At 40.5% G+C, this 27,749-nt stretch overlaps 1 protein-coding gene, 1 long non-coding RNA gene and 1 pseudogene across 4 annotated transcripts; 1 reads left to right on the forward strand and 2 right to left on the reverse strand.

Annotated features, from left to right (window-relative positions):
- Positions 1–3,814: 3,814 nt before the first annotated feature.
- On the forward strand, positions 3,815–4,504 carry LOC126619414 (uncharacterized). The gene is made up of 3 exons (XR_007622051.1): positions 3,815–3,904; positions 3,988–4,085; positions 4,261–4,504. It is a non-coding gene; the product is annotated as an uncharacterized LOC126619414 (long non-coding RNA).
- A 10,227-nt stretch (positions 4,505–14,731) lies between these two features.
- LOC126618081 (2-oxoglutarate-Fe(II) type oxidoreductase hxnY-like) lies at positions 14,732–19,151 on the reverse strand (annotated as a pseudogene).
- Positions 19,145–26,079, reverse strand: LOC126619403 (E3 ubiquitin-protein ligase HOS1-like). Of its 3 annotated transcripts, none has more exons than XM_050287766.1 (10): positions 25,812–26,079; positions 24,798–25,188; positions 24,305–24,439; positions 24,017–24,192; positions 23,136–23,540; positions 22,856–23,018; positions 21,794–22,290; positions 21,069–21,206; positions 19,971–20,695; positions 19,145–19,835 (listed from the first exon to the last, which is right to left on the reverse strand). In XM_050287766.1, exons 1-10 carry the CDS (start codon positions 25,923–25,925, stop codon positions 19,661–19,663), a joined length of 2,919 nt encoding a protein of 972 aa, XP_050143723.1. In that variant the 5' UTR covers positions 25,926–26,079; the 3' UTR covers positions 19,145–19,660. The 3 variants fall into 3 exon arrangements, with proteins under 3 accessions (XP_050143723.1, XP_050143722.1, XP_050143725.1); XM_050287765.1 differs by having other exon boundaries at positions 21,794–22,294; positions 22,860–23,018; positions 25,812–26,078; XM_050287768.1 differs by lacking the exons at positions 22,856–23,018; positions 23,136–23,540 and having other exon boundaries at positions 21,794–22,294; positions 25,812–26,078.
- Positions 26,080–27,749: the final 1,670 nt, after the last annotated feature.

Genomic DNA, 27,749 nt, shown 5'->3' on the forward strand with positions numbered 1-27,749 from the left:
CTATTTATAGAAGAGAGTTTCTAGTTTTGTTCTAACATTGACACGTGTCGTGTTGTGATTGGCTTCTGATGTTGACACGTGTCGCGCTGTGATTGGCTTCTGATGTCGACACGTGTCGCATTGTGATTGGCCTTCTGGTTGAAAGGAAGCTCTTCTGGGTCCTTGACGGTATAACGTTGACCGGTGCTCAGTAGTTTCGGGATTGGTCAAGTATGGTACAAACAGTGCTCCCCTAAGTTCCCGAGTGAGGGAAACTCCTCGGTTGGGGACTTGCAAGATCCAAGCCATTGAGTAATCACGAAACTTCTAAGTACCGAAGTGTGGTATCATTTTCATGTGCCTTATCTGTCTCATATGTAGATGTGGCATCTTCTCTGGAAGTACTTTTCCTCCATCCATGGGTGGTATCTTTAACCGATGAAGATGCACAAGGTAATGTATCAATTTCATTTGAAGCTTACTTGTAGTTTTGGGCTTGGTCAAGTGCGATACAAACCCTATAGTAGGAGTCCCCCAAGTCGCCGAGCTAGGAGATCTTCCGAAAGAGGTGACAGACAAGGTAAGCAGTCAAACTTCCAAGCAAGCAACCCAGGATCGGAGGTTCGACTTCGGCTTCCGGTTGATTGTTCTCATTCTCCTTGTCTCTCATTCAGCTGCTAGGATAAGGAGAAGCAAATGGAGAAGAGATGATATGAGATACTTTTGCTTTTGAATAAGTAACTTTCCACAGGCTTATTCTTGAACTGTGCTGGAGGGTTTTCTGGTTCCCTTCAGAGTATAAGGACGACTCAAGAATTTGAGGGTCAAAACAAGTCCATCAAATCTAGAGTACGTTCGACCTTGATGATATGGGATACTTTTGCTGTTGACGGAATAGTGAATGTGGTATGGAAAGGTGTCATGCTGTAGTGATCTGTTTCAGCTCACCGTTGAACCTTTTGCTTCAATCTTTTGCATGGCAGAAGTGGTGTGCAACCTTTGCATTTAAATGGTCCTTTAGAACATTCCTTCATAGTGACTCATCCACGCTTGGCAGCTTCAGTGTAAAGAGCCAATATCTGATCAACTGTCATGAGGTATTTGCCGGTGGAATTCATGACCTTGATAGCAGTTGAGGATGAGTTCTTGAGAGCAATGCTAAGTAAGCAACCAGGCAAAGGTTTCAGGCAGTCAGTTCTAGATTGGAGGTTTGATTTCAGGTTCCGACTGACTACTCTCTTTCTCCTCGTCTTGCAGGTGTGGACAAGGACAAAGACAAGGACATGGAGAAAGCATGATATGGGATACTCTTGCTTTCGACCCTGATGTTATGAGATACTCTTGTTCTTGGCGTGGCTTATTTGCTGAGGTATTATCGGGGGGAAATAAAGCTGAGTATTTCGAGAGGTTATGTTGAGGGTGCCTTCTCGAATGCGAGAAAGGGTTGAGCATTTTTGCAGGTTTGCCTGTTCGTGGAGGAGGGAGGTCGACGTATATAGGGATTTCCCAATAGCAAGTAGTAATGCTATTCCTTTACCCTTATTGGTTACAGCAATGTAGTGGGAGCTGTCAGCTTCACGTGTTTTAACTTTGTCAGAGCACTTTGAAAAAGTGGTATGTGGTATCTGGAAAGCTGATGTTGCGTGTAAAGATTACAGACAAGCTTTATCTAAGGAAATCTGGCTCTCGAAGTTCTGAGAGCTGTGCCTCTTCGGTTTTCGAACAAGCAATCCCGTCGGGGATCTGGCTTTCGAGATTCAGAAAGCGATGCCGCTTCGGTTTTTGAGAAAGTAATTATGTTGGGAGTCATTTCTCGAATGTGAGTAAAGGTTGGACGTTCTTGCCAGCCTATCTTGCCACGGAACACGGAGGTCGACACACATAGGAACTTTCCAGTTGTCAAGCAGTGGTGCTGTTCCTTTATCCTTGTGGGTAATAGTAGGGTAGCTGGAACTTCGAAATTCTTGTGCCTAAACTTTGTCAGAGATCTTTGGCAAAGTTATATGTGGTACCCGAGGAGTTGATGGTGCGTGTGGAGAGTGATGATTGAACAGTAAGATTCACGTGTTTTCTACTTCACTAGAAATCTTCGATAGATTGCCCGTAATTTCCGCAAAGCTGAGTGTGCATGTGATAGGTGCTGACGAGGCTGAAAAAGCAGGTGCTTCTTCGATTTCTGAGATCGGCCCTCGTGGTCTCTGAGCAGCCCAGCTTTTGAGAAAGCAAGCGCTTCTTCGATTTCTGAAATCGGCCATCGTGGTCTCTGAGCAGCTCAGCTTTTGAGAAAGCAAACGCCTCTTCGATTTCTGAAGCTTCGTCGAGTGCAGATTTTTATAGAGGCTGGCATTAAGTTCCACAGCATACTTGAATATCCACCAATAGAAGCTCCCTTCTTGCACTTCTAAGATCTTAATTTGTCTTACCTCTTCCCTCTTCAACACCTTTGAAAATGTCTGGCCCCTCCGACCGTCGTTTTGACTTGAACCTTGGAGAAGAGACAGTCATGCCTTCTCTAGACAACATATGGCGCCCATCCTTCATATCCCCTACTGGTCCTCTTACCGTTGGGGATTCTGTGATGAAGAATGATATGACCGCTGCGGTGGTGGCCAGGAACCTTCTCACTCTCAAAGATAACAGACTACTTTCCAAACGGTCTGATGAGTTGGCTGTTAAGGATTCTCTGGCTCTTAGTGTTCAGTGTGCAGGTTCTGTGTCTAATATGGCCCAACGCCTATTTACTAGAACCCGCCAAGTTGAATCATTGGCTGCTGAAGTGATAAGTCTCAAACAGGAGATTAGAGGGCTCAAGCATGAGAATAAACAGTTGCACCGGCTCGCACATGACTATGCTACAAACATGAAGAGGAAGCTTGATCAGATGAAGGAATCTGATGGTCAGGTTTTACTTGATCATCAGCAGTTTGTGGGTTTGTTCCAAAGGCATTTATTGCCGTCGTCTTCTGAGGCTGTACCGCGTAATGAAGCTCCAAATGATCAACCTCCAATGCCTCCTCCTTCTGGGGTTCTGTCCAGTACTGAGGCTCCGGATAACCACCCTCCGGTGCTTTCTCTTTCTGGGGCTCTACCGACTGCTGAGACTTCCCCTAAGCGACCTTTGTGAAGGCTCCCTCTTGTTTGTTTATTTTGACTCATGTATATGTACATATTTGTAGCTCATCGGAAATATTAATAAATAAGCTTTGCTTCATTTCAACGTATTATGTTAAATACACCAAAGCCTTCTTCAGAAAGTTCTCTGAATTTTTTCTTTTGTTGAAACTTGTATTGTTGAAGCTTTGTGAGTGAAGCATGTAGTTTGAGGTAGTGTTCCCTTAATTTCCCGAGTGAGGAAAACTTCTCGGTTGGAGGCTTGAAAAATCCAAGTCATTGAGTGGTTGTGAGACTTCCGAGTATCAAGGTACAGTAGCGTATGGTGGGATAGCATATGGTGGGAGTCCCCCAAGTCTTCAGACGAGGAGAGTTGCCGAATGAGGTGTCTTGCTTGTTACTAATTTGTCAAAGTAACGAAGCATTGTTTTGATGTCACACCTTCATATATGCCTCATCTAAAAATATTTTCAACTTTTGTGTGTTTGATGCTGCATGCTGCTGACTAGACAAGATCAAGTGCAATTAGTAGCTTTTCTCTCTTTTTGATGAGCACCCTGTGTCCTACCCAGCTCCCTTTTCTATGTTATTCTTCTTTTTCGTCTTTTCTTTGGTGTATGGGAGCTTGCCCTTATTGCTGTTTACTTTTTTTTTTGGTGGAATTGCTTTTTGTTTCCACTAATCAGACTCATATAACACCATTCTCTATAGCTCAGATCGCAAAGTCGTCTTCATGAAAGTTGTTCCTTATCTTGTGAACTACAATATATCCAAATTTAAGATCCATCGGAGTAGTACAACTCCAGACATTCAGGTATGATTAGTAACTGTTCATCAATTTTCTGTTAACCCGTCAGACTTGTTGTGAGCTTCGAAACTCCATTTTATCTTGTTCAGCTCAACATACTTTCTTCATAGAAGTTGTTCCTCACCTTGTGAACTACAACATATCCAAATTTGAGATCCGTCGGAGTAGTACAACTCCAGATATTCAGGTATGATGAGTGACTGTTCATCATTTTTCTGTTAACCCGTCAGACTTATTGTGAGCTTCGAAACTTCATTTTCTCTTGTTCAGATCAACATACTTTCTTCATCAAAGTTTCTCCTCATCATCTCTTCCATAACATATCAAAAATTCAAAACAAACTAACGGTTGAATATTTCCAGATCTTCGAAACACCGCAGCAGCTTTGAAGCTTGCAGAAATCTGACCGTCATGTTTGGAGCTTCAACACTCTAACTTCCGTCGCTCAAATAGAAACATTTCCTTCGTGAAAGTTGTTCATCTGCTCAAGAACTATAAGATGTCCAAAATTCAGCTCCACTGAGGAAGAGCAAGAGTTGCAGAAATTTGATAGATGGAAAGATGCGGAAAAGGGAGAGGGAGAAAAAGGCTGCTTGGGTTGGATTTTGTATAATTGTATGTCTGTTTATGATAGGGATATTGCGGATGTAAAATAAAAAATGTTTGTGTTTACTCATGTGTTGTTGTACAAGTTCAAGAGAATCTTGGTTTTGTGAACAAAATTTGTTTATTTGCCACAAGGTTTTGTGTTTGGAAAATAATTTAATAGGTAAGGTTTATTGACTATAGATTGTTGTTTGGGTATATAGCGTGACTAGTTGAAGCTATTTTTAGGACACAAAACTTGAATTAGCTTCGCACTATCTTGATGAAGAGTGTGTGAAGCTTTTATATGTTTTGGTGTTGAAATTTTGTATTGTAGGTGAAGCTTTGGGGTTGAAGCTTGATAGGTGAAGCTTTGGTGTTGAAGCTTTATAGGTGAAGCTTTGGTGTTGAAGCTTTATAGGTGAAGCTTTGGGGTTGAAGCTTTATAAGTGAAGCTTTTGTTGGCACCATAAATTAATTTTGCTTCACACTATCTTGATGAAGATAGTGCGAAGCTTTTGAGATTGATATTTGTCCTCCATTGATGAAGCTTTTGTTGAATTTCCCAATTTCCCAATTTCCAATTTCCTCTTTTTTTTTTTTTTTTTTTTTTTTTGGGAAAACTAGAAATTTGAAAATGTGGGAGAGACAACTTATACAAATTTTGCTTCCACACTGTTGAGCGAGAGATTGTGATGCAAGCCACATTTTGTAGTAGTCGAAGGTTTGGATGAACCATATAAATTGAATTTGCTTCGAACAGTCTTGATCAAGAGCGTGTGAAGCTTTCTATGAGTTGTAGTGTTTGCATTGTTACAGAGGAGAAATGTCTGAAGCAGATGCAAGAGGGCTGAAGAGCTTGATCTTCGTATACCATGCACTGAAGCCATTGTTGGCTTGCAATAAGACTTTGTTGGTGACTATAGCTCTTGTTAGGCATAAGTGCTCCCCTAGTTGAGTTGTAAAGCTTGAGGGTTTTTGATTATTTGTGAATGCTAGGAGTTCACATGTACAAGTTGTACCACTTGTCTTTTGGTTAGTGGAATGAATGGTGGGTTGCTTTCATCACTTGGTTGGTGGTACGAATGTGAATTCCTTAATCACCTTTCATCACATTTCATCACCTGGTTGGTGACATGAAGGAGAGTACGCGTTGTACATTTCATCACCTGGTTGGTGGCATGAAGATGAGTTCTTTCTTCACCTGATTGGTGATAAAGGTGGCAAGTTTCCAAATAATATTAGAGTACGGGTTGTACATTTCATCACCTAGTTGGTGGCACGAATGTGAGTTCCTGCATCACCTAGTTGGTGAGAATAAGGGCAAGGTGTCGAGGCACATTGTGGCAAATGTCGAATGACACAAAGTGTGTTGAACCCTTTCGAAGCACAGTTGGCTTATGTATGGATGTGTTGGAATGTATGATGTTTATGTATGAATGTGTTGGAATGTATGATGTTTATGTATGAATGTATTGGAATGTATGATGTTTATGTATGAATGTGTTGGAATGTATGATGTTTATGTATGAATGTGTTGGAATGTATGATGTAGATCCTTTGTATAGTCTTGTTGACACATACTTAGATTTTGTTTTGTATTGGAAACATTTACGTTGAAGCTTCAACACTTGAGTGTTTCATTGCTCAGAATGTAAAAGAGTTTAGGGCCGAGTTGGCTAAATCACCTCTTTATTGAATTCATACCAAATGGTCTTTGTTACATAGGATGCCGAACGACTGTAGCTTAACACTTGTACAATGTGAGTCTATTTGTAATAGTACTTCAAGTGGTCAGCATTCCATGGATGGCCAAGGGTCTTGCCGTCGGAGCTTCTGAGCTTGTAGGAGCCAGGGCGGCTGATGCCGACGACCTCGAACGGTCCATCCCAGTTAAGACTGAGTGTTCCTTCACTCGGGACTCTATCACAGAGAAATCTTTTCTTCAGTACCCAGTCTCCCACTTTGAAGGATCGAGGTTTGACCCTTGAGTCGTAGTAGTTGGAGATGCGCTGCTTGTAGGCGACATTCCTCAGGTGAGCCTGATTTCTGTGTTCCTCGACTAGATCCAGGTTGAGGGTGAGTTGTTTGTCGTTTTCACTCTGCATGTAGTTCTGGATTCGGTATGTTGCTTGCTCAAGCTCAACCGGGACAACTGCTTCTGTATCAAAAGCAAGTGAGAATGGAGTTTCTCCTGTGGAAGTCCGATATGAAGTGCGGTATGACCAAAGAACTTGGGGTACGAATTCTGGCCAACAACCTTTAGCTTTGTCCAAGCTAGTTTTCAGAGTGCGCTTGATTATTTTGTTAACGGCCTCAACTTGTCCATTAGACTGGGGATGGGCTGGAGAGGCAAAACATAAGTTGATGTTGAACTTAGAGCATAACATCCTGAAGTTCTTGTTGTCAAACTGCCGCCCATTGTCCGTGACTATCGCATTGGGAATGCCGAATCTGCAGAGGATGTTCTTCCATACGAAGTCTTCTATTTTTGCCTTAGTAATGGTTGCCAAGGGTTCTACTTCAGCCCACTTTGTGAAGTAGTCAACTGCAACGATTGCATAGCGGACCTTGCCCTTCCCTGCAGGCATTGGGCCGATCAAATCAAGTCCCCATTGGGTGAAGGGCCAAGGGCTGATCATAGGAGTGAGCGGCTCGAGAGGGGAGTGAGGGATAGTTGCGTAGCGTTGACACTTATCACATGAGCGAGATATTCTGATGGCATCTTGGTGGAGTGTTGGCCAATAGTATCCTTGGCGAAAAGTCTTGTGTGCTAGGGATCGAGACCCAGCATGATCTCCGCAGACTCCTTCATGTATTTCCCGAATGACAATTTCCGCCTCCGCAGGTGTAAGGCATCTTAGGTAGGGCAGGGTAAAACCGCGCTTGTAGAGTTGGTCATTAATGATCAGGTAGCGAGCAGACTTGTATCGAATCTGCTTAGCTTGGACTTTGTCATTTGGGAGGGTGCCATGGGCAAGGAATTTATAAATTGGGGTGATCCAACTATCTCCTTGTTGTAAATTGCACACTTCCGCGACCATGGTGCTTGGTGCTGCCAACAATTCGACATGAATTTTTCTCCCAATCTTGTCTTCCACTGCCGAGGCGAGGTGGGCCAAAGCGTCTGCATGACTGTTTGCCGCTTGAGGAACTTGGGTGATCTGGTAGTGGAAGTGCTTGAGCAAAAGTCGTGTTTGCGCAAGATATGCTGCCATGGAGCTATCATTAGCATCAAAGTTCTTCGTGACTTGGTTGACCACTAATTGGGAGTCACTGAAGATATCAATTTGTTTAACTCCAAGATGCTTGGCCAAACGTAAGCCTGCTAGAAGGGCTTCGTATTCGGCCTCGTTGTTCGATGCCTTGAATTTGAAACGAATAGCGTATTCTATCGCCACTTTGTCAGGGGTAGTGAGGACTAATCCTGCTCCGCAGCCCTGTTGGTTGGATGAGCCATCAACATACAGACTCCATGCTGGGGTTGTTGATTCTATCTTCTAAGCTTCCGATGGTAATGAAGCTATTGTTTCAGGTGTAGAAGCAATGTCAACAGGATATGTGAAGTCGGCGATGAAATTTGCTACTGCTTGACCCTTTTCGGCTAGTTTTGGTTGGTAGGAGATGTCAAACTCACCCAATGCTATCGCCCATTTGATCATTCGCCCAGACGTGTCAGGACTCTAGAGTATCTGTCGAAGAGGGTGATTGGTAAACACGATGATGGCGTGTGCTTGGAAATAAGGGCGAAGTTTTCGAGTAGACATGACCAATGCTAGAGCTAATTTCTCAATGTTGGAGTATCGTGTCTCCGCATCTTGTAGGGCCTTGCTAGCGTAGTAGACGGGCCGTTTGACACCATTGTCCTTTCGGATAAGAACAGAACTGACTGCTGAAGCCGATACCGATAGATAGATAATGAGAGTATCACCAACTTCTGGTTTGGAGAGCAGAGGGGCTTTACTCATGTACTCTTTGAGGTTCCTGAATGCCTTGTCACATTCCTCCGTCCATGTAATGTACTTCTTATTTCCCTTGAGTGCTTTGAAGAAAGGAGCACATCTGTCTGTGGCCTTAGAGATGAATCTGGTTAAGGCTGCCACCTTGCCAGTAAGGCTTTGGATGTCTTTTGAAGTTACTGGCTCTTTCATGTCGAGGATTGCTTTGATCTTTTCAGGGTTAGCTTCAATGCCTCGTTGGCTAATCATGAAGCCTAAGAATTTGCCAGATCCCACGCCGAAGGCACATTTGTTGGGGTTCAACCTCATTCGATACCTCTTTAGAATGGTGAAAGTTTCAGATAGGTTGGTGATGTGTTGGTCAGCATGTTTGCTCTTGACTAGCATATCATCAACGTAAACTTCCATGCTCTTCCCAATCTGTTCGGCGAACATTAAATTGACCAGTCTCTGATAAGTTGCTCCTGCATTCTTTAGGCCGAAAGGCATGACTTTGTAGCAATATAGTCCCCTGTCAGTAGTGAAGGCTGTGTGTTCTTGGTCTGAGGGGTTCATGAGGATTTGGTTGTATCCTGAATAAGCGTCCATGAAGCTCAAGAGCTCACACCCTGCCGTAGAGTCTATAAGTCTATCAATGAGAGGAATGGGGAAACTATCCTTCGGGCATCCTTTGTTTAGGTCGGTGTAGTCGACACACATTCTCCACAAGACCTTTTGAAGCAGGAGACTTTCCTTGGTCGGATTTTTCTTAACAAGGACAACATTTGCTACCCATGTTGGGTAATTGATTTCACGGACGAAGCCTATGTCCTTGAGTTTTTCAACTTCTGCTTTCATCGCCTCGTATCGTTCAACATCATAAGATCTTCGCTTCTGTTTTACTGGTTTAGTCTTGGGATCAATACTTAAGTGGTGACAGATGATATCGGGAGAGATGCCCAGCATATCTTTATATGACCAAGCGAAGACCTCGGCATTCTTTTGCAAAAAGGAGATCAGCGACAACCGAAGGGGTGGTGACAAAGTGGTGCCAATCTTCACCATGCTATCTGGATGGTCTTTGGAGATAGAGACATTCTCTAACTCTTCAGCGGGTTGTGCTTGCTGGGTGAATGAGTCATCTCGAGGGTCGTCGGGTTGACTGTTGCCATCATGAAGATCCGAGTTGGCTTCATCTGGACTGGTCTTTACTACCTGGTTATGTATAGAGAGGGTCTCCTTGGGGACATGCAGGTGTTGTTGCTTAACTGAAGTGTTGTAACATGATCGAGCACTAAGTTGATCTCCCCTGATGTATCCATTGTCGAAAGGGGTTGGAAACTTCATCAACAACATATGTGTGGATACCATGGCCTTGAGATCATTGATGCATGTGCGCCCAAAGATGACATTGTATGCCGTCGGGCAATTGACCACTAGGAAGTTAGTGGTAATAGTAGTTGTGTAGGGGCCTGTACCAATGGTGAAGGGTAAGTGTATACTCCCTAAAGGTTGCACGATATCGCCAGAGAAGCTTATCAGAGGAGAAATCGAGCGATCGAGCAAGTGTTCAGCTACATTAAGTGCCTTGAAAGCTTCAGCAAACATGATATTGACTGAAGCACCTGTGTCTATCAGGATTCGTTTCACATCAAAATTTGCTATGTGAGCCTCCACGATCAGCGGATCGTTGTGAGGGTAGATGATACCTCTTTCTTCCTCAGGGTAGAAACATATTGGATCCCAGTTAGGTTTTTGATACTTGCCTCCCCTGATGTCTTCCACGTGAAACACTTGATGGCCATGTCTCAAAGTTCGTTCACTGTTTTTCATGGCTCTATTGGAAGATTCAGACATGGGTGTGCCGCCGCTTATGGAGTATATCACATTCACCTGGCGTTGGTTACGGTTATCCCTTGGAGGGTGAAGGAGGAACTGATCAATTTTTCCTTCACGTGCCAAAGCTTCGATATGATCACGGAGGATGATGCACTTCTCGCCGTCATGGCCATTATACTCGTGGTAGCAACAAAACACACATGTGTTCTTCGTGGACTTGTAATCTGGCTGCCTTGGCTTTGGCTTTGGTATCAGGTAAGCTATACTGGGGTAGATGGTCGCGCATGTAGCGTTCAAAGGTGTGTATGTCTCATACCTCGGGGTAGGGCCTGTCTTGACACGCGATTGGCCCACTGCGTTGACTGCCTGGGGATGGGTGTTATTGTGACGATATACTGAGTTATCGCGATAGTGCCCCTTATTCTTTTTATTAAAATGAGATTGGTGAGGATGGAAATCTTTCCTTTTGCCCTGGGATTGATATGTCTGCTGACTTGGCGAAGCATTAAATGAGGCCGGGGGGTGTGCTGCTACCGTTTGGAAGGTTGAGGTCTTTTCATTCGGTTGGATCTGGCCTCCACTCCCTACTTGCTGATAAGGGGTGACTGTAGGGGGTTTCCCTTGATATGTCCTTGCCTCGGCAGAGGCATGGTTGTAAGCTTGTGCCATCACCTCAGAGTAAGTCTTCCAAGTGTTGGCATTGATCATGTACTTGAAGAAACAGTCACGTAAGCCTGCCGTGAAGGCCTTGAGGGCGGTCTTGTCATCTGCCTCAGCGCAGCGGGAATACTCATGGCTGAAGCGGCCAGCATACTTTCGTAATGACTCGTCCGGCTTCTGGCGAATAGTGTACAAGTCATCTGCGGAATGCAAGCGATCGGTCTGGAAGATATGTTGAGAGACAAACAACTTCCTCAACTCTTCAAATGAGTCTACCGTCTCGGGTGGAAGACGGCAATACCAGTTTAAAGCTCCGCCAGAGAGGGTGGAGGGGAAGAGAATGCACCGTTCTTCATCGGTGTGTCTCCGGTATACCATGGTGGACTCAAAGAGGTTAAGGTGTTCAATCGGGTCTTCCCTTCCAGTATAGAGTTGTAAGTCAAGCTTCTGCTTTGTCTTCACTTGGAGGGGGGTGTTGATGATCCTTCTTGTGAGAAGGCCAGGCCTGGGTTGGTTCCAGTCAGGTATCTCGGCTTGACGTTCAGCCTTCAACTTGTTTACTTCCTTCAGGAGCTGTAGGACGAGGGGGTCCTGAGTGGAGTCGTGCATCACTGAAGTTTTCTTCCGTAAGTCCCCATCGCCTCTTGGAAGTAGGAAAGTTTGATCAAGATAGCATGATTTTTCCTTGGACTCGTCACACTGACTCCTAGAGTGAGTATGTCGGAACATTTCCGAGTCCCCTGTACCTTTATGTTCTTCTGGGACTTGTTGCCCATTCCCTAGATTAACTGCTGGCCTGGGTCGTGGGAGAGGACCGAGTCTTTCAGAAACTCTTGGGTCATTGATCTTCGAGCTTATGTGGATGGGATTCTCTCGACGTTACTTTAGGAAGTCTCGACAATCGCGATAGACGGCTTTTGATCCTTCCACTCCTTCTGTGAGGAGGTGTTTTCCTCTACTCCTTCTGCTTCGGGTTGAAGCAGCTGGGTTGAGAGAAGTCTCATGTTGATTATCACATTGATGTGTAGCTCGATCCCTATCAGGGATGTCTGTGTTGGATATCGGTGACCCTCCGTGTTGGAGGGCATTCAGATGATTGTTGACCTCAGCAAGGGCGACGAGCTTGTGTGCTTGAGCATGCCTAGCCTCGTGAAGCATCTCGAAAAGTTTTTCATACTGCTCCTGGAGGACCTCGTTCCTCATCACTATCTTGTTGTTCTGAGCTTCTAACTCATCGACTTTAGCTTGAAGAGTAACTCTATTTCCTTCCTACTTTCGTTGCTTCATACTAGATCCAATGGGGGTGTCATTCTGTGTGCTATGGCTTCTTTCACTCCCCATGTTGGAAAGAGATGTTTGGCCAAAAGAAAGTGTACGAGCGGTGGAAACCAGCTTAACAAAGCTGAAGAGAGTGGAAGTAAGTGTCTTTCCCACATACGGCGCCAAATGTTGATGCACAAAATCAGCGAGGACTTTGGTACAACAGAAAGTGTCAGGTTTGTGACCTTCGCTTGGTTGCTTCGATCACTAGTGAAGATAAGTACGTAAATGAATAGGTACAGGGAAGCAAACATAAGATGTACGTGGTTCACCCAGATCGGCTACGTCCACGGAGTAGAGGAGTTCTCATTAATTGTGAAGGGTTTACACAAATACATAGGTTCAAGCTCTCATTTTGTGAGTTCTAGTGAATAGTTTAGTACAAAATGACATTAGAGATTATTGTGGGAGAATGATCCCTATTTATAGAAGAGAGTTTCTAGTTTTGTTCTAACATTGACACGTGTCGTGTTGTGATTGGCTTCTGATGTTGACACGTGTCGCGCTGTGATTGGCTTCTGATGTCGACACGTGTCGCATTGTGATTGGCCTTCTGGTTGAAGGGAAGCTCTTCTGGGTCCTTGACGGTATAACGTTGACCGGTGCTTAGTAGTTTCGGGATTGGTCAAGTATGGTACAAACAAAACTATATTAAATGATCATCTGCTGATGCATTGGTATTAACATCTATTAAACTAGAGATAATACACATCAAGGACAAACTACACATTATCTCTTCTGTCGAGTGAGCATTATCATTCTGATAAAACAAACGTATTTAATGTTAAACTAGAGCTCCAAAATGTTGAAACTACAAAGCCTTTTTTGCCTCAACCTCTCAGCATTCAAGGTACGTCGACAAGGATTAAAAAATTCTCCCCACCCGTGCACAATTTTTTGAACTTATATAGAATAATAATACAATAATACATATTTAACATACAATATAGACACTATGGCTATTGTAATTTATAGTAAGTTTTTTTTAGTAGTTTAACTTTAAAATCGTGAATTTTTTTTCCTTACAGGTTTAAAACGGATTACGCGTGTGTAAACTTGTTAAGGATCCGTTATCGACGAATTTTTAAGGGCGACCTGATTAGTTATCGTGTTGACCCGAAACCTATTGTTTTTGTGTCGTATAACAAACTGCTAGGTCTATTTATTACCTCCAACTGAATATCAATTGAATTTTTAGTATTAAATATAAGAAGTTTAATCATAAGCAATGGTGAAGTCACTTAGTACTACGGTCTAGTAATATTCTTTTTCACTTGTAAGTGAAAGATTTTAGATTCGATTATCGTTAAAGGCGAGTTTGAACTACATTATTATTAGCCCATTGTAAGGCTTAGCCCACTCCCCGACCCTCTTAGTGTAAATAACATAAAAAAATCCATACAAATCAACATTAAACAATGCATCATATGAATCAAATAAATTGATGATTCATTGCAAAGATGTTACTTAATATTGTAAACGTTGATTTGCTCGACACATCTGGGTGACCAAATGATTTTTAAATTGAAAATATTTTAAATGTTGATTTGTTCAACACATCTAGATGACTAAACAATTTTCAAATCGAATGCATTTTCTAAAGATGGTCTTTAAAATAATGATAAAGATAATGAGCAATTATGATGATAATGTTCATACGGTGAAACATTGTGACATCGCCATATAAGAAGGAACAAGTATTAGTACTCCTGTTGTAGAAGGTTGCAAGTTCAAATCCCTGTTAAACCACTAAACAGAAAATTAATATTCATGTTTAAGTAAAATATATTGCCACTTAGTACTACGGTCTAGTGATATTTCTCTTCACTTGTAAGTGAGAGGTCTTCGGTTCGATTTTTGCCAAAAGAAAAATTGAACCACATTATTGCTAGCTCATTATAAGGTTTAGCTCATTCCCGTATACCTTAATATAGATAATATCGTTCGTTCTTTCAAAAAAAAAGTAAAATATATTATTAAATCTGATTGTGTTTTCAATGACCATTTGATCTAGCAGAACCCATCTCCTCTTTGTTAGAGGAGATGATGGTTTTAAGGCCCCGTTTGGGATTGAGGTGATTTTAAAAAAAGCCACTGTGAAAAAAAGCTGAGGGTCATTTTTGTGTTTGGTAAACTGAAAAAAAAAGGCTTATTTTGGAAGCTGCTGTGAGAATAAGCTGAAAATCAAAGGAAAAGCTAAAGCTGCTATTTGCTGCTTTGAAAAAAAACCAGTTTTTTCAAAGCACACAGAGCTACAGTGCTCCTTTAATGAAAAGACACTATCATCCTGCTTTTTTTTCCAAAAGCACTTTCACAAAAAAGTTTACCAAACACTCTACTGGCTTTATTTCACAGCCGCTTATTCTCACAGCACAGCCGCTTATTCTCACAGCAGCTTTTTTTCAAAGCACAGCAATACCAAACCAGCCCTAAATTTCATCTGCCACATGGTTGAATTACTCGAAATCACTTAACATGTTGCAACCAAAACTCAGTCTCCAAATTCCTTCACTATATTCATCTCAATCCACGAAAAAGTATGCAGAACTTCAACATGTTTATAATAAAAGCAGTTCTGCCACAAGCACTTATGAGCTAATGTGTTCTCTAGAGAATCAATCCCAAACGGCGCCTTAGTCACCAGCTCAATACAAACAATAGCAATTTGTTTCCAGTGGAATTATGAGACCAGGATTTATAATAGAGATATTTGATTACAAAAGCCGTTTATCACCAAACAATAAAATCATAACCATGTACTGCAACTGCAAAAGACAGACCTTTTGAGTTGCATGTGTAAGCCGAAAACGCTCTTCCAGGTAGTCCCCGCTGCGGACGGGAGGAAATCTGCAAGCAGAATTGGTCAATATTATCTACAGGATAACTTGATCGAGCTACCAAACCAGTGTTTATAGAGTGGACCAACAAGGACTTTGGGCACGAAAGCATGGTGCTGACCACCAATGTTTCTTATATATAACATACAAAATATTGTAGTATATGAGCTGTTGGGCACCCTTCCCTTCCAAGAAGATTTTCGGTTTTGTAGGCATAAGTTCTACGTCATGACATTTAGCAAAACTGAACCTCTAACAGAGGAAAGCTAAAGCATTGGGGTTTATACCTTGGCGGTGATTCTTCACTGCAACAACTTTTCAGACATTCCACCACACAATCTTCACTGGGACTCATGAAGAGAGCCACCTGAAAATATTGAGACGTGTTTATACAGCACTCTCAGTTTGTCTTTTTCAATAGATCGGGAAGTAGTAATACCATTTCATTGTGAAGTACAGTCAGTATTATGAAAAGCAAATAAAAATGGACCAAGAGGTAAATGATTACGGAGTAGCGTTCTTGTCCTGCTGGCATCACTCTATGCAGTGTTGACCTACAAATAAATGATAGAAGAGAAAATGTCTGCAGTCCTCAGAGTCCTAGATTTCAAAACATGTATAATAAGAAGAAAATATACCTTAAAGTTAATAAATTAAAAATTACCTGACCAAATAATTAGTCCACCTCTCCATCATGTCCCCAATGTTAACAATGAATGCCCTGGAGATTCAAATTTAGAACACCATCAGACGGACAAAGTTACAATTCGGCTACTCACAGATGCACTCTAGTAGACATGAAAGATGCTGGTAGGAAAACCAAAACACAATACTGTTTCTTATGAATGGTCTAACAAAGCTATAACGGGCTTTGAACTTTTAACCACATGATCCAAATGTTCCCTATCTAACAAAGTGAATGCAACTCCATATCCATATCCATATATATTTTTTTTTTTTTTTGAGGAAGCATATCCATATTTAAACATCATATTGCATTACATTATTGTATGGGGTATTCCGCATAAATGATTGAAGAATATAAGGGCACAAAATTATTTTAGCAATCATATCATCGTTTTCATGAAAATTCAAGATCTTGAACTTACCATCTATGTGAAGAACATCTTCCTAGATTCGAGGTAGCTTAGATTTGTCCCTACAAACCTGCCAAGTGTTCACAAGAAGTCACAGAAAAGAATATCATAATTGAGCTTGAAAGGGGACCACTAGGTGTTCGATGCTGAGAAAATCCAACAAACAGAAAGCATGCCTGAAGTCCAGGAACTCCATTGGATGCAAGGAGTGTGACCAGGCCATAATCTGAATGAGCAGAAGCACCATAAATTTCTTCATCCGTTGATCCCAGATCACCTGAAATCATGCATACAGAAACCATGAAAGTGAAAGAAAGAAAAAAAACAATGAAATACAGAAGACTTAACATACAAGAAATATTTTTCAAAAAATTACAAAAACAAGAAAAGAAATGGAGTGATATATTTTAGCTGAAGAGTGCTACTACACCTGGATAGCACAAAAGTAGAAGAAAAAAACCCTTGGTTTATTCATTGCCCCCACTTTCTCGACAAAGTCCTCATCCAGGTTTAAAGCCAGGGCGCAATCGGAGAGATTAATCTTTTTCCAGCAGACCTGAGACAGCATATCCAACATCAGAAATTCATATATGGGTGGTGCTATCCACCCACCCATTTTTACATCTCACACACCCCTCTCAATTTCTGGCCGTTGGATCGAATGAATTGAAGAAGATCAATGGAGAAAAAATAAGAAGGGTGTGTGGGAGATAAAAGAGGGCATGTGAATAGCACTACCCTTCATGTATATATGTATATGTATGTATGTATATATATATACATACATATACGTTTATGATGAAAAGCTCCTAAAAAACTATCAATTATCATTCCTGAACAACAGTTCTTACTTTACTTAGTGCAGAATGCTGGGAAGTAAATTGTTTCAAAGGAGAATAGAACTTACATTACTTTTCTATAGTACGATTCCACTGCAGGCCTCCAAGATGGAAGGATATCTGTATATTTCCTCAACGAAAAATTAAGAAATTATCACGTAATCAAATGTAATACAGTTCTCAACATCAAAAACTTCATTGTGAGGCAGGCTACCACACTTCAAATTTGAAAATAGCTCCCATACCTTCTGAAGCCCATTGGTTCAAATTACTCAGAGTTGGGTCATCTAATGGGCCGACATAAAAACTCTCTTTCGAGTCACCTATTTCACAAAGAGTAAATTGAAGCTATAGTCCGTTAACTTTAACTCAATTGGAGCAATGGTCGCTGAACTAAAAATTCATTACCATTGGTCCCTCAACTCATCAAAACGTGCAGCTATGATCCCTCAACTAAAAATCCATTACCATTGGTCCCTCAACTTTAATTCAACTGGAGCAATGGTCGCTTAACTTTAACCCAATTGTAGCAATGATCCTTCCAACATAACTCGTTTTGACAAAAATTTTGACGTAGTTGACAAAAATGACCATAATTACACACTTTGATAAGTTGAGGGACCTTAATTATATAAATGGTTATTCCAACATAACTTATTTTGACAAAATTTTGATGAAATTTTGACGAAATTGATGAAAATGACTATAGCTACACATTTTGATTAGTTGAGGGATCAATAGTAATGGATTTTTAGTTAAGGGATCATTGCTCCAATTTGATTAAACTTGAGGGACCATTGCTACATTTTACTCTTTCACAAACGGCCCAAAAGAGATAAAATCAACATCCTTTCCTTTTCCATTCAGCACAACTTGAAAACTAAAGTAAGGCAACCCAGCATAACAGTTTAACAGATAGTACCTGAAACATTTTTCGAATATCACAATTGAATTAACACTAATCAAAATGTTAACAAGAACATTAGCGCAACAAATTGTAACTTCGACCAATATGTTATGCACATTATAATGAATTCATCAATGACTACATAAATTTATTTAAAAATAAAAATGGAATATCCAACTTATAACCTATCCTGATTATTTCAAAACAATTTCAGTAACCAGACATGGTATGATCATTGTATGGTATACCAACCCATTTTTTAGTCTAACGTCCCTCCATTTGGTTTTTATAATTACACTTTAATCACCGAATTTTCAGTTTTTAACTTTGTAAGCAAAAAAATTTAAAGAAACCTCTGCAAACAGCTCTTACTCGACGCCCAGATTCACCAGAGTTATAGGGACGTACAGAGAGAGAGAGAGAGAGAGAGAGAGAGAGCGAGAGAGAGTACCTGGCGGATTGAATTGGCGGAGGAGATGGAATCCGATGAGGACAAGTCTATGATCTGCAGCTTCACCGCCGCCGTCGTCATCTGCTTCCTTACTTTTTAGTCCTGCTTTTAAAAACTCAGTCGACACTCGACCCTAACCATATTTTAACACATGTTTTAAATCATGTTCTAAATTGATAATACTTGGGTGGTCACTGATCACTCGTCTTTTTATTTTGTCCGAATCATATTTTAACACATGTTTTATTGTTTTGAAAAACAATAGATATATTATTTAATTTTTTTTAGATTTTTGGTGTCATTTTTTTTATTTGGACAAATCAGAAAACGAATATATAAAATACATTAGTGAGTAGTATTATACATTCTACCATTACTCTAATTATGCTAACATAATTCAAATTGAATGCGAGGATCTATCCATCACATGTTGACGGAATAATCTCTCTCCTCATACAACTCCAATACCACATGTATGTGGTGATAGACACACTTTTACCTACGAATTAAAAAGTACACAAAAGCAACGCTAGTGATTCCAGAAATACGTCTATATGACTAGTGAGTTCGAATTTGAGTTCAAGGTTTCAAATCTTTGCTAGCTATCTATTAAACCAACCCGTTGAGTTCATTTCTTTGTTAAATTCTCATATTTCATTCTTATTGTCATTTTTTCATAAACAATAATGCTAAGAAGACCGTCTATTTAAACCATACCGAATGCTCATTTGCTGATGCATTGGTATTATTAGCATCTATTAAACTAGAGATAATACACATCAAGGACAAACTAAACATTATTTCTTCTGTCGAGTGAGCATTTATCATTCACATAAAACAAACGTATTTAATGTTAAACTAGAGCTCCAAAATGTTGCAACTACAAAGCCCTTTTTGCCTCAACCTCTCAGCAATCAAACTACTTCAACAAGGATTCAAAAATCTCCCCACTCCTGCACAATTCGTAGCCGCTAAAAAACCACAACTTCATCTCTGATAAACTTAGATGCACACAATTGCAGGAAGGAAGAGGAAATGGCCCGTCAAATTAGACAATCCGATTAAATGCAACTTAGCCGCACGGCACAGCTATAAAACAGTTTTGTCTACACTATAATTACTTGCCCTCCGAAGGGAACCCCTTCAACTCATCCGGCATGTACAAGAAAGCCGCTCTTGTTTCTCTATATCCCTTCGAGGTTACCTCCTACCCAGACCATACTGAGGAAGGACCATGGCTGGACAAGAGTTCATTTTAAGTTTAGAGAAAAAGTGCATGTGGAATATCGTCATCGCTTGGAAAATCTAGTTCTTCGTAATGCCCTCGCAGTAGAAGCATGACGAGTGATCCCAATGGCTTTCTGTGGACTCTGCTCCTCTTCCTCGTCACTAGCTTCGTCAGACCTCCATCTCGGTCCATTGTTTAAGTTTTCGTCCTCAATCACATGACTCTTTTCTCCATAGCTGAAGATTAGAAAAATCATTTGTATTAAATGGAGATTAACAAAACCTCCTCCAACAGTGGTTAACCACACAGGCAACAAAGCAAGAAAAGCAACTTTAGTGGGGCAAGAGGTGATAAAATTGTTGAATTCTCACCTCAAAGAAATGTCCATTGGGTCATCCTTGGAAGCCATATTCCAAGTCCTATTGTCCCTATCTCGTTGGAACCCCTTACTGTTCACACTCCGATGCAGGTCTGTTGCGGAATCTTTAAACAGGCCACGGTTACTGCTGGGTGTAGTTACTGGATTAGAATCAGCGCTGTAAAAGTTCGAAGGACTTGTATTTTGGAATGGGTTGAACCGCTTGTTCCGTTCCGTTTTGGGTGACATTCTAGCATATTGATTGTCTTGGAGACGGCTATTTGAAAGTATTCTTGATGAACTCTTTTTCCTGTCCTTAACGGATGAGGGGGGAGTCGCCCAATGAATTCCAGGAGTTGATGCATCTTCAAAGTTGAAAGCCTTGTTTATGCTATCATCAGGCTTCCATTGTGTTTCAGAATTGCTAAGTAACTTCTCATGAAGAACTGAACCATTGTTACCAAGTTCAGAGCGATAACTGTCAACCAACCCAACTCTTTTTTTCGGTGTTTCAGATATTGACGGTTTCCAGGAAGGATTCACACAATCCGACCATAAACCAAGAGAAGAATCAATGGATGAAGGAATCAGCATACTAATTGATTGTGACTTTTGCACTTCAGGAAGTGATGCTGCTGCCGTTTCAACTTCACTAGAGGTGGTAACAGCTACCTCAGGAAACTTTCCCGACTTTATTTCTTGTCGTTGGACTTCTGGTAGCAACTCCATGCATTTATCCTGTCCATCAAAAGCAAAGCATTACAAAAGAAAAACAAGGTGAGCACCATGCACCCAGAAATAGAACTCCACCATGCTTCAAGCAATGGAAACACGTTTTCCCTAGAAAGACAATCAGTATCAACCCAAATGCAGAAATGTTTAACCACAAAAAGACTAGTAGGCTTCTGATTGTCATATAGATTGCTAACATTGGCTCGAATAAACTACTTTGTTTAGCTCGATCATACATTGCATTACAAGATACCGCTAAGTATCAAAATAAGAATATAAGCAAAGGAATTCACAAAACTGACGACCATATACTCCACCAATTAGGGTATACTCAGAGACCAAAATGTCCTCATACAGTCTTAACACTTAAACCACTTACAATTAATCCAGCTCTCCATCTGCTCATTGATCTCATTCGAGATGAAACTTCTTCACTGACAGAATTCTTTGAAATGAACTCCTCCTCCAGGTTTTTAAGTATTTGATCAACTTGGTAAGCTTCAGAGTACCGGTACCGCTTAGAAGGGGGGGAAATGGGCAACTTATGTCAGCACATCTGATCACAAAGCTTGCTTTTTCAACAGAATTAAGTACTGAAATATAGCTTGGATAAATAAGTACATAAAATAATCTACAAACTAATAATATAAGAAGGGTGCTGATTTTCACATGCCCTTTTTAGTCTCTCACACAACCCTCTTTATTTCAAGCAATCGGGTTAAATAAATCATACAAAAACAATGAACATGATCAATCAGGGGTGTGTTAGAGAAGAAAAGGGAGTGTGTTTATCATTTCCCTATAAGAAAACCAGATGAATACTTTTGAAAATAGTAAGTGAGACTCCTGCTAAAATGCCACATAGCTAATAAAAAAGGCCTGTGATCCCTTCATTTGCAGGTCATCTTCAACTCTCACATCATCACAGGCCCCAGAGGAAATAAGCTACTAATCTCAAGCTTCGGATGCATTATGAGCTACAGAACTACCAACAAATTCACGATGATTTCCCTCAAGATGCACATGAACATAGCAATAGCAAGATGCTTACCACAACTACTCCAATTTGAACCGAAGTCAACAATAAACATAGACAATAATTACCTGAATGTAGAATACGACAAGAAGGCTTCCAATAGTTGAGGAAGGATCATCAATAGTATAATCTAACAGGCACTTGTGGAGATGTTTCTCTTCATCAGAGTTCCAAGGCAACTCTATCACTCGGTCTACCATGTTCCGTCGTATACAGAGGACACAAATTTCAGTGATCAATATCTCCACCCAGTCTTCCCAACTCCCATACTTGCTTTTTGAATCATCAGTTGCATCCCCCAATTCTCCAAGCTTCAACATCTTCTCCTTGACTTTGGTACACAGCATTCTTTGATGTATAAATGCTTCGGTGAAAAGTCCACACTCTACCCTCACCCGAACTGCAGTAACAGCCTCACCAAGTGAAATTGACGACTTTGATGTACCATCACGCCCGGACCACCGTAAAACCAAAAGAGCTGTATCAGAATTACCCCTTTCTAATAGTACTTGTGCAATCTTAGGATGAGTTGCTGGACCAGAGATCTCTGGAAGAAGGTGACAAGCTTCCTGAGAAATTTATTATGAAGAATAATTATTTAAAATGATATTTTGAGACTAAATAATCAAATACCAATATAACAAAATGCAAAACTAAATATTTCATAGTTTTTCCCCAGTCAAGATGCAAATAGTTTCACATATAATCTACTACTATTTCAAAGTTTTCATATATTCTTGGATCATAAACATCATACCATGAACCAATTCATCTAATTATCCTAACGACAAAATTAAAAAGTGGTTTACTTGGAACTTGAACAAGCAGTGCAACAACAGCTATAGTCAAATAAATCCGTTTTTTATTTTATTTTTAAACAAGTCGATTCATTTGACACAAAGCTTATTGAGATTCTCAAGTTGGAACCTGGCCTTCTAGAGTAGCAAGGACCGGAGAGAACCCTTTTTTTAGAAGCCAGTCTTACCATAGACATGTGAACCATGCCTAAAATATAAAAATAAATAGCATTAAGAACCTTGATACAATTGGTTAAACAAGAAACTAATGGCACTAAATAAAAGAAAAATAGGCATCAAAAGCATCAACCATCTGAAAAAATTGAAATGAACTTGCCTGCAGAGCTTTATCTGTGTGATCATCCAAAAGATAAAAGATTAAGGATTCCAGTAGTAATTGCCTGGGTATGCCAAAAGTAGCTCCAAAATCATCTAGAAGGTGCCTCCATTGCTCATCAGGCATTGTCCAATGCCGATCAAATAGGTAATATAGAAACTGTTATCAATAAAGGAAATACAGGTATCCCTGGAGGTAGGGGAGGCAGAATTTATGCCCAGTTCAGGATATGCAGAATTAAGAAATATCCAAAATTTAAAGAAAAACAAAGGATACAATAGCTTGCTTCGCAACCACCAAATCTGAACTACCACATAGAAAAAGTATATCAACAGCAGCTCGAACATTTTCAAATGGATAGCATCCTGCAACCCCTTCTATCTTAGACCTGAGAACTGATGAAACTCCATCCTTCTGCAAAGATCCTAGTTTTAATCCCTCCACCAATTTCTCTGTATTTCCCTGCCCAACCTCCAGATTTACCAGGGCATCTTCAATAAATAGGGTACCTTCCTGTCCACTGGACTCTTCAGAGTTATTTACTGAATCAGGCCAAGAACGCTTAATTGCAGCATATTTCCTTTCGCGGACAAGAGAATGCCATGATGAGAAATCAGTATAACGAGGCCTCACTTTCTCAAGGAACTCATGTCTTACACACCATATCATAACCTCCATATGCTAAAATCAAAAACCAAATTTCAAAGATCAATTAGAAATTATTTGCAGACACATGAAAAATTTTATTGGAAACCCAGTCTCTTTGAAAATCCTTAATTGAGAACAGTTCAGAAGAAACATGTAAAACTTGACCAAACTGATAAGGTAGTAGTGTCATATTACTGGTAGTGATTTTGCTGCAAGAAAGTTTTAGGCACGAGTGAAAAGATGCACAAAGGAAACAGTTAAAGTTCCATGAAATAAAGTCCAAAAGAATGTCACTTCTTGTGTTTCCAAAGCTTCAGAATTTCAGGCCTTTAAAATAGTAGGTAAATAAATTATTAGTTCTTTGAGAGTTTAAGTATAGAATACAAACTATTAGTTCTTTAGAGAACTAAAGCATGTATAATATGTTATCAGTCACAGAAAATATTCACAAATAAAAATCAGGCAACACTTTTATGATAAACCAAAAATTAAACCATCATAGCAACAACCTGCTTTGTCTTTAATATGCTCTCTTGAAGCTGGTGAAAGTCATGAAGCTGAGCTGAAAAAGACCCTTTAAAAGATGAATCCAAAACTTCAATCACACTGGATATGCCAGCCAACTGTACTGAGAACTTAAGAAGTAAACTCAACATAGACTTCATTGGTTCTGCTTCAAGATTATCTTAGGATGGTAGATCAGGAAATAAAATTATTCAAATAATGCAAAGAACAAATGAACAGAAAATAACTACGGGATTTATATTTGAAAATATCTGAGAAAGAAAAAAGGATACAAATGCCTTGAAGTTCTGTGATGATGTTCTGGAATGTTCGCTTGCACCAATCCTTCACAACCACTTCATCCAACAAAAAAGCAATAACGGGATCACTGGATACTGCACTTTCATCCAAACAAACATCTGTAACATCTGTTTATTCTATGTCAAAGAAAACATGAAATGATCAACATAAATATGAACAATTAACAGAAGTTGCAGTTAAGTTTCAAGAAAGACAAAAGGTCCTATAACGCATGAGTGGCACTATCAAGAGGACATTAATCCTAGTTATCTGTTTAGCAGTTGATTCAAATTACTCCCTAGAATAATATGAGTTTTTACCCTGAGGAACAAGAATTTTTATCTTTTTTTACGTACTCCCCTTTCCATATAATTGGAAGATATTAAAAGTTATGGTCATTTTCAAAAACTGAACTCTCTATCACGTGAACAAATAATACAAAACAAAAACGAAAAGGTAAAGAATCGAAAGATCATTAAAGGATACAGTGGCATATCAAAGAAACTAAGTTATTCTCCAGGGCAATATCAAATAAAGAATAAAGGCGTTGGACATCAGCAGATATTTGCTCCTCCCCATCTTCTTTCTCTTGAAAACTCTTATCACATCTTTTGGGTATAAGATGAGCTTCTAGACACTGATCATAAAGGCGTCGGCATAATTTTGCGCCATTCTTTGGTATTTGAATTCTACAAATGGGACACACATCACAGCGCTGGCTACACTCTGCACATAATGAAGCATGTCCACATGAGATGAGCACATCCTTTACTTGTCGTCCACAACTCCTCAAGTCTCGTGTTGCCCGACAGCACTCAACTTTAGATTCATTGCATAAGTCAATCAGATCAATCGATGCCAACTGTTCCAATGCTTCCTGAAATTAAAATTATAAAGCAAAATACAAATGACTTCTGATCTTCTTTAACTACAAAGTACTACATATAACTCCAGATATTAGAGATTGTTCGATAAGGTGAATATTAAGAACAACCAAACCTAGTACACCAAATATTTGTCTGAAATTGAAGTAAATAAGTGCTTTAAACATAACACCTTTACTTCACCTCCCAATTTTGTGCTAAGTTGCTAGCCTAAAACCGAACATTTCCGGTACACCGCGCCTCAATCCACTTCTCCACACACTCTCTTTTAACATTTCTAAAACCCTATATACTAACTTTGAATGCACAAGTTCATATGATGCAGCTACATGCATCAGGGTGTACCTTTCAAAACAATTTTCCCATTGCACTCAGTAGTAAAACAACATAAACAATAATTACCAAAATCTGCCTACCCAAACTCCCAGTACAATTCACAAATAAAATTCTCCAAAACCCACCAAAACCTCACCGTAATAGCCCTAAACAACTACCTCTACGGATTTTGAACAAAAACGCAGACAACGGGAACCAAACCGTGGCTATTGAGACAGCTAGGGTTTTAGGCAGTATCTATTTTAAAGGAAACGGAAAACGAAAATAAATAGAGATGAACCTGAACAGCTCGACTATTGTAGTTAGGTTGCGGAGCATGAGAACCAGATCTTGTGGCTGGGCCGCCATTGACGGAGCTCGAAGGTCCAGTTGGTCCATTTAATCTCCTATCCATTTCTCCGAGAGTGCGAGAGGTGATTCCCTACGAAACGCTGCAGAGATGAATTGCTGAAGTGAGGTTGAAGCGGGTGGGTTTTAGGGAAGCTTCAGAGGTAGAGGAGAGAGAGTGAGAGAGAAGGGGAGAGAGCGAGGGTTGTTTGGGAAAAGGATAAAAAAAAAAAAAAAAAAAGGTAAATTACATAGTAGCCCCTCAGGTTTGAGCTCTATTACAATCGCATACAACATCTTTAAAACATTTCACTTTCATACCTCACGTTCCATTTTATTTCAAAATAATACCTTCGTCACATTTTCCATCCATTGATCCGTTAAGTGCTGACGTGGCTGACACATTTGTGCCACGTGGCTGCCAAATGTGTGCCACGTGGCAAATTTTTTTTTTTTAATTTTTTTTTTAAAAAACCTTAATCTTCTAAATTAAAAAAAAAATAAAAAAAACCTAGAAAACTTGAAACCCATTATCCCCTAACCCCTGAACCCTGCGAATCCCCCCAACCCTGAACCTTGGAAGAAGGAAAAAAAAAAAAAAAAAAAACCAAAAAACTTGATTACCCCCCCCTGCGAAACCCATATCCCATTATCCCCTCAACCCATTATTCCCCAGATCCCATTATCCACCCCCAACCACCCCATCCCCGCGCCCGCGCGAACCCAAATCCCATAAGCCCCTCGTACCTGGAACCCACAACCCAGATCCCATAAGCCCCCATCCCACCCTCTTCCCTCCTCTACACACCCCACTCCTTAAATCCACACTCATTTCTCCTATTTTCACCTCACGAACCCGACGATGGCGGTCGGGATCTGGGTTTTTATTTTTTTATTTTTTTCTAGGTTGCAGATAGGGGTCAGGGGAAGAAGAGAGGGGGGAGAAGACGAATTGAAAGGGTTTTTTTTTTTTTCTTTCTGGGTTGCGGAAGAAGATGAAGATCCAGGGAGGGGGGGTTGCGGGGAAATGGGATGCGTTGCAGGTACGAGGGTCTTATGGGATGGGGGTGGATAATTGGATCTGGGGAATAATAGGTTGGGGGGATAATGGGATATGGGTTTTGCAGGGAGCGCGGGCCGGGGGGGGGGGGGATAATGGGATATGGGTTTTGCAGGGAGCGCGGGGCAGGGGGGTGGGGGGATGGGGGGATAATGGGATATGGGTTTTGCAGGGAGCGCGGGCGGGGGGGGGGGGATAATGGGATATGGGTTTTGCAGGGATCGCGGGGCAGGGGGGTGGGGGGAGGAGGGGATAATCAAGTATTTTGTTTTTTTTTTTTTTTAATTTAGAAGATTAAGGTTTTTTTTTTAAATTATTTTTTTTTGCCACGTGGCACACATTTGGCAGCCACGTGGCACAAATGTGTCAGCCACGTCAGCACTTAACGGATCAATGGATGGAAAATGTGACAGAGGTATTATTTTGAAATAAAATAGAACATGAGGTATGAAAGTGAAATGTTTTAAAGATGTTGTATGCGATTGTAATAGAGCTCAAACCTGAGGGGCTACTATGTAATTTACCCAAAAAAAAATTGGGAACAAGAGAAAAATTGACCCAAAGTAGGCCCACATATTCACGAGATTCGGCCGCATAAGACTATCCCAGAGCAACTCCATCTTTGGAGCCCTCCCTCTGGCAATCCACTATTGAATCCACCCTATTGAACAGTAACTGCCTTTAATAAATAGTAACTACCATTAATAAACCGTAATTACCTTTTGCATCTCCACCCTTGGAGCCCTCCCCCTATCAATAGGTAATAAAATAGTAGTTTTTTTTTGTTTGTTTAAATAATATAAAATAAAATAAAATAGGGAAATGGGGTTG

The sequence above is a fragment of the Malus sylvestris genome, chromosome 4 (genome assembly GCF_916048215.2).
Source record: "Malus sylvestris chromosome 4, drMalSylv7.2, whole genome shotgun sequence".
Classification (NCBI taxonomy): domain Eukaryota; kingdom Viridiplantae; phylum Streptophyta; class Magnoliopsida; order Rosales; family Rosaceae; genus Malus; species Malus sylvestris.